This window comes from Perca flavescens, chromosome 7 (assembly GCF_004354835.1).
Source record: "Perca flavescens isolate YP-PL-M2 chromosome 7, PFLA_1.0, whole genome shotgun sequence".
In the NCBI taxonomy this organism is placed as follows: domain Eukaryota; kingdom Metazoa; phylum Chordata; class Actinopteri; order Perciformes; family Percidae; genus Perca; species Perca flavescens.
In genome coordinates this window covers 29,017,397-29,029,445 of record NC_041337.1, presented here as the reverse complement: position 1 = coordinate 29,029,445, position 12,049 = coordinate 29,017,397, and the positions used below count along the sequence as shown (strand labels likewise).

Genomic DNA, 12,049 nt, shown 5'->3' with positions numbered 1-12,049 from the left:
CATAAAGATTGCCATTTTTAAAGCTAAGAATGCAGCTCTATTAAAGGGACTGTGATTGCTTCTGCTTTACAGACAAAGTAGCTTTCCAAATACATTTTACTGGACAGAAGGGGATGTGTACATTTATCATGGAGGAAGGTAAATCAATTTTACATCAGGGCAAAGCCATATTTAATGAATGTGTGCGCCAACTTCACCACAGCCATGCCAGCAAATTTAAAATAAAACAAATACTGGTTTGCACTGCATAAAGTAGAACACCACCAGGATACAAATGATTAATTACATGTGCACAAGAGTGCAGATGTATGTGTGGTTATTTTGAAGCTGCCTGGTGCAACCTGTAGATCTGTACTGCTTCATAACATTTTGACAACGCACGTCAGTCCAAACATACATGCGGCCTTCAGATGACAATGATGGGAATTAGCTAGAGTTTAAAATGTGCTTTTAATGCCAAGCACTAATTGCAAACGTATCATCCTGCTTCTTTTCAGTGCAACCCTGGAGCAATTCTGCAGTTAGCATGAATGCAACATTCTTGAAACAGCTTAATTTTGCAGAAGGTCAGGTTTTGTACTGGCAGTACAGAATATGAACAACGCTGCTGCCTTCAAGTTCTCTAAGTGGAAAAAAAATGGCTGCACAGTGTCCAGCAGACACTGTAGAGACCAGCAGAGCAGCTGTCCTACTCAGCAGTGAGTACAGTGGACTTCCTTCACCCCACAAACCTGAATCCTAGCTGTGAGAAACAAAAAGACCATTTTATACTAATAAGTCTCACTCCTCCCGCTTGCTCTTCTCTCATCTTTTCTCAATGGAATACAGACACTTCAGTGTCATGTGGCTATTTGTGGTCAACACAGTGGTTATCAGCAGCCTGAACCCTGCCCTACATCATCGCTGTTTCACACAAACATACACACAGTCTGTTTGTGAATGGAAATGTGGGCCAGACCATTGTGTGTCTCTTTGAAGAAAGAGAGCCATTGTTGAACAGGACTATAACCTCTCTGGCTTCCTTCCTTCCTTCCCTCGCTTTCATTCTCCTCGTCATCCACTACTTGTCATAGTTATGTTGCATGTTGCAGTGCTGTTGGCGCTACTTCCTATTGGTTTGTTGGAATTCAAGTGCACCCTGCCTTGCAACCCTGTTTAGAAGAAACGCAGTGCTTCTTCGCTATTTTACATTTAAATAATCTCGACGCATGACTGATGAAGTAATTACTACCAATAATAAATGTGATAATTTGTAAACATGCAGAACAAAGACCCGTCTGTGTCAGTAATTATGAATCAGTTGCGACAAGGTGTGATTTTGTGTTAACATGAAGTGAGGTGAGGTCTCATTCTCCCTTTACACCGCCTTCTACTATATTCACCATCTCCTTGTTTCAAATCAGATCAATTTACACATTTACATTTAGAGTGATTATGTTGGCTGCTTACTTTTCTTCCTGAATGTGTAAGTTTTAGATTAAATGGAAACCAGTTTACTGCTTGGACTAGAGTTTGGCCGATTTCACCATCCGGTCCGGTGTACTAGGCTGAACCGGTTTGGTTTTATGCTAACCGGTTGAACCGACATTTGTCACTATGACACCTTCTGGCAAATTAAAAGTAGCTGACGTTAGCAGTCCGTGCCGACGGCATATGTTCAATTTGCAATGCCGATTTGTCTCATGGTGGCAAGGACCCTAAACAACACACAACATCGCTGCTGTTAAAACATTTGCGTATGAAACATCCAGAAGAATACGAGTTGTTCATGAAGGACAGACAGCAGCCAAAATGCAAATACTTCAGGTACGGCAAAGGAAGGACAGTCACAGCTAAAAACTTGTGTTAACCATTTCTTTACTTTATTACTGCGTTTACTGTGTTAATGGTAGGGCTGGGCACCGAATGTCGATGGCACCGAGCTCCGACCGACCGCCCGCCACACACACACACACACACACACACACACACACACACACACACACACACAGAGGTGCGGACAGAGTAAACCACATCGGCTCTGCAGTTTTGTTGAAGTCACAGTGAGTCACGGCAATGCCGATAAAGTGGTTTCAAGTGTGGTTACAGTTTTTCAAAACTTCACGCAGACAGCGTTTGCTGCGATATGATATTAATGGTGAGCCGAAAGCAGTCGCGGTGCTGTTGTTTTACACTTTCTGTGAGACAAGCAGGCACAACAGTGGTTTCTGTGCCCTGATGACTGACTGACAGGTTGAGGTTGTAAGGCAAGGCAACTTAATTTCTACAGCACCTTTCAGCAAGAAGGCAATTTAATTACATTCCTTTGCATTTAAATTAGTTCTCCATTAGTTCAATGATGACAACAAGGGCCGTCACCAAGTTTATTGTTAAAGGTTTGTGTCATTATGCAGTGTGCACTAAAAAGTCTTTGCTGTTTACAGTCCTTTGCATTTTAGTTAGTTCAATATTAGCTTGTACACAATGTCATTTGTTTATTTATTATTTATAATATGTTCATGTTGTGGCAAAAAGGTTTCTCTTTTTTTTGTTAATTTTTAAAGTTCGGATTGATACCAATCCTGAGTATCTGACTGGCGCACCCCTATCGAAAAGCATGTTGAAATGGAGTTTAAAACATATGGTATCGAAAAAAGTATTGTTAAGGAACCGGCATCGAAACTGTGGTATCGAAATTGGCACCGGATTGAAGATTTTGAACGATGCCCAGCCCTAGTTAATGGACTGAGGATGAGACTAGGATTCGGTATTTGATTTTGGATTCGGCAGAATCTTAACCAGTGGATTCGGTATTTGGCCGAACCCCAAAAATCTGGATTCGGTGCATCCCTACTAACAACCAATTACAATAGAAGACCAAAACATTGAATCACAGAGAATCATGAAAAATGGTCAAAACTAAAATATTTGCATCGTCACACCTCCATCTCAAGCTATGACTTTATGAAATCAGCAGCATCGCTAGAATGTCAGAGATCAGAAAATAAATAATCTACTCACACTCTTTCATCATGCCAATATCAATGCAGCGTTTGAGACGACAGGCCTGGCAGTGACGCCGGTTGTCCTTGGTGATGGTGCAGCTCCCGTTGAATGGACAGGTGAAGGAGGCTTTACGCTTCATGCTGCGCCTATAGGAGAGCAAATCGACTCATTTTGTTTATTCTCTGTGGTGGTTCAAATATTCCATTCAGGGTTCTTACACACTTGCCATTTTTAAAATTCCATACTTTTCCAGACTCAAATTTCCAGACTTCCTGGTCGATTTTTCAGACTATATATGACATCCGGGTACAAAAAGCCAGCCCTCGGAAAACTTGCATTTCCCCATTGTGGCTCTTCAGTCCACACTCCCACGCAGAAAGTTGGAAGACGTTCCACTGTAAAACTTGTCCTCAAAGAAAAATTACTATCCATTGATACTCTTTTTATTTTCCCATAACAAAGTATTTTCTCTCTCTCTATTTTAGTCTCTTTTTATAAATAAGAACAGAAAATAAGTGGAAAAAGTTAAATAATTAAAACTTTCATGGTGTCTGAGCAGCCTTGTTTATTCACTGCGTCTATGGAAATGATGATGAACCAGCCATAAAGGTATGTTTTCCTTATACATAAAAGATAGAATGTTAACTACATCACTGCATAACTCCTAAATGTTCAGCCAAGTATAATATTTGATTATTGGTGATGCTATGTGTACCGTATATGCAATTCAAAGATATTGCGGCATTTACTTTCAAACTAATTTGGTCGCGGATGTCCCGATTTGGTACACATATAAAGACATTTGGGACAGAGCTGTTTTGCAGGCTGTGACGTTCAGGCAGCTCTGCGTAGAAGTGTGCTTTCAGTCGCACGCCATACTTCTTGCCTTGCTACCGATGACATCAAGCTCACTCTGGCGTGCACTCTCACACAGTGGTTAACATTTTAGCTGTGCTGGCTGCCTGCTCCAAATGCCATTAAAAACACTCTATGGGCAAGAAACAAATATTTTTCCATACTCTCTTTTCTTTTTTCCATACTTACTAAAATAAGCAGTCCGGAATGCTCCTTTAAATGAGTGAACTGGAGATTTAGTCCCAGCCTAAGTAATGTCTAATTTATATATTGTACACATATTTTACATAAACACTTTTAATGATTACTAATTAAATTCTACCTAAACAAGCTCATTCCATTGATAATAAAAACACTGTTTGTTTTAAGGAATGGCGTCTTCTCCCTTCGGCTGGTGGGATTTAAATTAATTACAATACTTCATTAGTGAATCCTATTAAGAAACCTTGATATATGAAACCAAACCTCTGTGTATTTGAGTGAATGTGAGAGAGCAAGTGAGAGCGAGGGGAGAATACGAAAAAACAACAGAAGAGTTGGCACTGAAAAAAACACTTACTGTACCATAATATCAAACACAATGTACAGTATACTGACATCAGGCTGTCATACAATGAATGAAATGTACAGATTCAGTTCAAGTTCGGCAGAAAAATCATTGTTTAAGTACACGATGCCCGATTATAAAGCAAATAAGATGCAAACTGAAGACACCACCTCCACACGGACTGGCAGCTAACAACACAACAGAGACGCACACACTTCACAAACTTCATCATCCCATCCATTTAAAAACTGCAAAATAGACAAGATGAACACACGGTTCTCAAAGGACAGCACCCACCTGAAGAATCCTTTGCAGCCCTCACACGTCATGGCGTTGAAGTGAAAGCCGGTGGCCTTGTCACCGCACACACCGCAGATCCGCGGGGCGTTGCGGTCAAACTCGTCCGGCCTGGCCACCGACGTTGTCACCGTCATGGGCTCCATCACTGCAGAGAAAACAACCAAAGAGAGAAGACATTAGAGCCTGACACTGCTCGCCTGCTCCTAGTTTACGAATGAAACACAAACGCACAAAGATATAAAAAGGGGAGGAATGTCTGTGTGCATCCATGAATTTCACCAACCTCGCCCACAGCTTAAAAATCAGTTTGTTTCCTCTGCTCGTGTGTTGTGTGGGAGTGTTTGATGCGGAGGTGTGTGTTTTCCTCTTCTTATACAAACAGGTGTCAGCCTATTAGCATATTTAGCAAAAGGCATTGACAGCCACACTCAGACTCTTGCAGCTATTGGCTGCATGACTCACGCACACACGCACGCACGCGCACACACACACACACACACACACACGTTGTGAAAATACAATATTCATGGGAAAGCAAATTAATGACAGAAAGAGGGATATTTGCCATAGGCTAAGAAATGACTGATACATTTAATTCTGCCAAGATGAAAGTGCTCATTTTTTCACACTCACACCATCTGGCCTTCCCCTATGAAATAAACAGCAGTAGAGTAACACACACCGACTGGCCAACTGTGAGCTTACTAATCCATATCAATCGGTACAGAAAGATCCTTGGTTTGTACTTTAAGGAGGTCAAAAGGAGAGGAGAAAATATGCAGAAGCAAATTAACACTGTATGTTGTAGTTTTAATGAGTGGGTTTCAAGTGTTGGCCTGCAGAATGTGTATACTATGGTCAAACATGACTGACAAATGCACCCTGGCAAGGTCTTCAATTAAATTGTAATGCATATTCTGATGTGACCAATATGTTTCAGCTAAGCTGACCAAACCGCAAAGGCCCTTTTCAAGAAAAGAACTTAGTCAGAAAACAAAACATATTACATCAAGCTGATTTTGTGGCCTAAAGTTAGTTTTTGAATGTATTGACAGAAGACTTATCTTTTATTTATCTACTCAAAATGATTAGATAGTTGATGTGAAAATACAGACAGGAAACGAGGGGAGAGGGGTATGATCTGCACCTTTCGTTATTTTAATAGTATTCATCATTTGGATTGAATAAAGCTAATGAAGGAACGTAAGACAAAAGGTGACCAGGTTATTGTCCTTTTAAGGTTGAAGGTTTATTTGTCGTCATTGTACAACACAGGGTTGCACAACAAAATGCAAGTTGTAGTCCCTTTACGCCAAACTGATGCACCAGATAGTTTGTTACACAGAACCTATCATTAGAAACTGTTGGGGGAAAAGGCTGGCTTTTTCAAAAAAATATCTGGCAGTTGATTGGATCTGTATATCAACTGCCTACTATGTCTGTCATTTTTGTTTTGAACAAACCTGAGGCTGATTGGTTCGGTTCGATGCTAATGCTAAAATCTGAAACGTGTAAAATGGAAATTGTGTTTAAATTTAAGGAAAAGGTCCAAGGGTGAAAGAAAGAGGGAAATTCCAAACAAAAAACTGTAGAAGATACAAAGAAAAGACTCAAAATGTAACAAAACGATGGAAAAGTCCAATGCAACAAACACATGGTCAGTAGGTTTTTGGTATTGTAGCCTAATGTTTAAACAGAGAGATCTGGGCCTGTAGATAAACACTACGGAGAAATGTGTGAGAGAAGGAGAAGTCATGTAAGGGGAAGACAACCAAATGAGGATAAAAAAGGAGGGATGCAGGCTGCAGAATATAGCCTGTGGGGAGCTGACGTGCATAGAAGTAGGACTCAGATAGTGTCAAATGAGGACAAAGAGATGGGAGGAACTGCCGAGGCGGAGCAACCGATGGCCAAAGAGAAATAATGAAAGAGGGGGAGGCAGGTGAGAGCACAAGTGAAGGATGGAGACAAACATAGTCAGACTCCATTAGCTCTCATTACAACTTGGCTAGCTGAAGCTTCAGCACCAGTTCCCAGGAAAACACTAACATGCATATACAGACGCATCAGTCCCATTACCCAGAAAGCACCGCACCGGGAAAGCAGGACACACTAGAACACACTGTAACACAGAGATGGCCCAATGCCATTTTTTGATTCCCGATACCGATTCCGATACCTGAACTTGCGTATCGGCCGATACCGAGTACCGATCCGATACCAGTGTGTCATATATTTTATTATGTTTTAACAACTGTATACTACTATCCCTGTATGGATGTGATATGATTTCTATCTTTGTTGTTGGTCTGGCTCAGGTTAAACTCTTTGTGAAACATGAACAAACACAGAACTTTCTTTTATTCTCCAGTTTGACAGTCAGTTATAACGGAAAAAGAACATAAATAAACTACTTTAACGTAGATTTTCTTTAGGGCTTTATTACGTGGTATCGGATCGGTGCATAAACTCCAGTACTTTCCGATACCGATACCAGCGTTTAAGGCAGTATCGGACCATCTCTAGTAACACACCCACACGTGCACACACGCACTACTGTGCAGGTGGAGTATCACTTTAATGCATGTTGACCAGCACTGGGGCTTGTCTCGTTCAAATACATATGAGTGATTTCAGGCTACAGTGTGTGTGTTGGGGTGGGTGAGGAGTGTGTTGACAGACACAAAAACAAGACACGCAATTAGTCATCATGTCACAAAAACAGCTTTTTTTTCCTCAGATGCAGCACCAGGTGAATAATGAAAAAGATGGAGAGGGTGGAATGGAGACAGCGGGTCAAACATCCAAGCAGATCTGCAAAAACACCACCAAAACAACCTGCCGTTTCATTAGTGGTGGTGATTTACAACAGTCCGAGTGGGCTCCAGGTCGGTAATTAACAACTCTAGTGTTATTTCTCCTTTAATCACTTCTCTGTAACTCTTTTTTTTGTTATTCTTTATGTGCTTTCTCTCACTTGTTTCTCATTTGTAATGCTGCTTTGATAATTACCATTCTTATTTATTTATAGTGAGCATGATTAGTTGGTGATAAAAAGGCGGCAGACTATTTAGCTGACAGGTAATTCAATCTCTCCCTTTCTATCTTACTTTCCCTAACACCTTAACAATCCCTGCTCTGTTTTCTCATGCATACACTTGTTTCTATAGATCTGCCAATCAACCTATATCTTTTTTAAAGGACAATTCCAGCGCAAAACAAATCTAGGGGTTAATAACACATGTGTACCGAGTCGACCGTTCTCTGGGACATGTTTTCATGTTAATCGAATGTGTCTCTAGCTTGAAACAAGATAGCGCAAACCGCTGATTAACTTATAACGCTAGTCGTCGGGGCACGGGTAAAGTAAAAAGAAATCGCTATTTCTATACCACTAACAAGGCTCAAAATAGCACCACACTTCAACGGTAGCATAATGAGGGTCCCTACATGTAAACCGAAGCATTGAGAACTTGGTAAGTGTGCAGACAGTTTATTAAAAAGATAGATTATAAAGACAGTAGCGTTAACGTATACAAGCAGGCGCCATCTTGGGAAAACAGTCATGACCAGTCGAACAATGAATGCCGTGCTTGAGCTATGTTACTGGTTACTGGTTGCATGGCATCCGTCGTTGGACTGTTTTCCCAAGATGGTACGTATAATGGATTTATGGATCGACACATTTAATAAACGTGTTACACAACGAAGGTCAGAACATCTCTGTGTATGATGAAGACAACAAGATATAAGCACATACACCGTTTCATACACACATATACAGAGCTGATTATAATTGTAATAGTAGTTTGAAATTATTTACTTCTTTTTTGCAAACAAGCATCATGGTTGGCAAACTATAGAACATTTGTTTTATTCTATGTTTTCCCTAAAGTAGGGCTTCTCAAAGTCCGGACCAAGGTCCGCATCTGGACCGAACCGCGAGTCATACCTCGTGTTATGAATAAAATACCTTATTAAGTCTAACATTTTCTATTTTTTAATACATTTTCTATTGGTCAATAAATTGTTAGTGACGTTGAATATACAGTAGTGGTGTAACGGAAAAAAAGGTACTGGCACCGAATTTCAGGTACAAAAGTTGACCAACCAAGTACTCAACTTGAATTTATGTTGCTTAAAAGTTAAAAGTGAGTTGATTAAATGTTATTTTGTTATTGCCACTCATTCCGGACCTTTGACCTCAATTTAAAATCTTGTTGGAGAACCCTTGCCCTAAAGCATCTATTCCATTATCTGGTTATCGCAGGAAAGTAGGAATTAAGATTGTTTTTACATCCTCATCTCGAAAGAACTATAAGTAAATACATGTATTGTACAATATGGTTTCACACATATCTGTACTTTTCTAGATTACTTTAAAGGCGTCTTTATTTAGATATTAGGCATATTAGGAAAAAAATGTGATATGATAGTTATTTTACAGAACTACCAGGTCATACATATTAGGGATCGACTGATACTGTTTTTTCAAGGCAGATACTGATAAGTAGTTCATGAAACCGATAACCGATACTTGGAACCAATATGCATTTTTAAGCAATTATTTAATAAATGAGAAACTTTCAACATAATACGCAGTAAAAGATAGTCGGATAGTATTGTGGGCGGGACATTAAGTTAGACTCAGTGGTGAGTAAAACCGAAGCAGAGGACAGACACAGAGCTGTAGCTGAGCCAAATGAATGAACTTTATCAGTAAAATAAAACGCCGATACAGATAATCTGCAAACAGGCCAATAATTGGTCTATCGCTATTAAAAATGCATGATTTAGGTGTCATGACAATGTGTTGTTTTTGTGGATCTCTACATAGTCTCGCTTTACCAGACCCTCCTCCAAAGCGTGCTAAAGGAGGGTCTGGCTACTCCACACAGCATCCGGGGATGGGAGGAAAACGTGCCCTGGTTTATTGACATTTCTTTATACCAATCAGAATCATCATGGGCGGTGCTTAACTCCGCACAGAGCCACTGCAAAATAGTTGTGCGAGAGAAAACTCAGATTGGACAGATAGTCTAGCTAGCTGTCTCAATTTACCCTGCAGAGATCTGAGGAGCAGTTAACCATAGTCCTCATAAATCCACCAAATTTAAAATTCCAACACAAAGAAAGCGGAAGGAAACCGAAAATACATGCATCCGGCGGAATTTCCTGCAGCACTGGAGCAATTCCGGAAGTGGAACGCAAAGGATATAGACTAATCCCTACATTACAGAAGAGTCCCTCCATACAGTATACTCTGACTTACCAAAGAAGAACTCCTTGGTGTTATATTTAGCCAGCTGACTGTCCCATGATGTGTTGTTTACCATATAGAAGTCTGTGTTATTGTTGTCAAGCTAGCCCACCGCTGTTCACCTTGTATGCCCTGTTACAGCCTTGTGACGCCTATCACTCACTGCACCTACAGTCCTTGCTGGTGTTGACACAATAACACGATCCAATGCTACGTCAATAGTGTTGCGAAAGACTGAACACTGAAAACAGACTTTTGCAAACTGTCAGAGTTTTAGCAACTCTAAATGAAATCCATGAGATTAATTCCCACTTCAAAGTTGTGTCCTGAGGGTGTATATGTGCAGACTGGACATAAATACACAAAGTCTGTATCTTAGACGGCATGTACTACAACATTTAGAATCAAATCACTGAAAACATCACAAAAGCATCAAACACTCCTGATTTTTAACAGGACACCAGTCCAGGAGCATAAATGTTTTTCTTTTTTTCTTGTTAACCAAATGCACTGCAGTCATATTCATATTCAACTTTTTATCTATGAAAAACTGGTACTCATGTCACATTTATTGTGTCATTGCAACAACAGTCGTTGCATCGTCAACCCATCCCAAGTATCCGTTTTTCTTTATTCCCCTTCGTGTTTCACTTTGCTTTTTCTCTCTGCCTCCCTTTTCACTAATTTCACTAGCCATCCTCAGCTGTAAACACATTTGTCCATGTTGCTTCTGAGAGCTATGCAGAGACGGCTACAAGTGCCATCTAATGTCAACAGATGAAACATTTAGGAAGAGGGATAATCAGGCCGGATTACAGCAGAGCCGTTCTGTCTGTTTTTGCGGATGCTGATGTTATTTCCCTTGCCGAAGCTGTGAGCAGTGCAGCAGCTGAGTTACATCTCGTCGTGTTAAAATTCATAAACTCCCCTCATAGCATGTCAACAATTGGTCCCATTGGGCAGACCATTCAGACCCCATCACCACGCAGTGTCTGAAACAAACATTCACAAAAGCATATTTGGCATTGCCTTCTTACTGAAGGAGAATAGTTTGTTTTTTCTGTTTCCACACAAATAACATGTATATAATTCAGAAAATGCATCAAAATACAGCAAAGACTGTTTAAAAGGAGTAAATCTATTCAAGCTCTAAATCATAATTAGTCATTATAGGACCAGCCTGTAATTGCCAATTCAATGCTGCAGTGCACCTGTAAAGGTTATTGGAGGGGTGCTTGTTGTCCTAGGTAAAAACATGCATGCAACACTTTGGGTTCTTTATTGATTCATGTAACCCGTCATATACTTGAAAGCTGGCATAAAAACAAGATCTTTCCACTCCACTCACTACATCTTCTGTGCCTAAAAAAGTGAAGCAAATGCGGAGGTGCCTAAAACCTGCATTCTATCTAATTTCCAGCAAGGGGCGACTCCACTGTCTATTTCTATAGAAGTCTATGGGAAAATCACTGAAAAATGGAAAAACTTCTGCCTTGATTTACTACCTCATTTTCCTAACGAGTTGATGGCCTCAATTGCTAATTTCAAGTCTTCTTCAATACAGCATGATGTTGATTTGTAAAGTATATTCCTATTTATTTAAAAAAATAAACGATACAGCAGAGGAATCTTTAGGGGTGTGGCTACACGTCGACCTGTCAATCATGCTAGAAGCTTAGCAATGCTTATCCATGGCCCTGATTGAAATAGCCGGTAACTTGTTTTTGGGCGTTGTCCGTGTTTTTATCTTAAACTTTGACCCTCTCACTGTGTTTTTTCACTTTATCAAAGTTAATTAGAAATACTTTGGTTGCTTAGAAATGTCTTGTTCAGCATTCTGCCAACCCAGCTAACTAGCTAGCGCTAGCGTTAGCTGGTAACTTAGGAGAAAGTCTGCCGATTTTTAACCAGCTCTGCGTACTGACATATATGCTGCATTTACCCGTCCGTAGTCTGTATACACGACGTTCCACTTCTGGGATTGTTCCTATGCCGCTGGAAATTCCACCTGATGATTGTCTCATTTAGGCAAAATGCCCGTTGCCTTGGGCTTCCTTTGTGTTGGAATTTTAAACTGCGGTGGATTTCTGAGGACTATGGTT

The 12,049-nt window shown here is 40.3% G+C and overlaps 1 protein-coding gene across 2 annotated transcripts in view; it reads right to left on the bottom strand.

The window, feature by feature from the left end:
* Positions 1-12,049, bottom strand: part of vdra (vitamin D receptor a) — an 89,450-nt gene that overhangs the window by 20,852 nt on the left and 56,549 nt on the right. For both annotated transcript variants that reach the window (XM_028583812.1, XM_028583813.1), the window contains exons 2-3: positions 4,685-4,832; positions 3,001-3,131 (exon numbers count right to left, since the gene is read on the bottom strand). In XM_028583812.1, coding sequence (XP_028439613.1) covers positions 3,001-3,131; positions 4,685-4,830 — 277 coding nt within the window. In that variant the 5' untranslated portion in view covers positions 4,831-4,832. The remainder of the gene's footprint in view (positions 1-3,000; positions 3,132-4,684; positions 4,833-12,049) is intronic.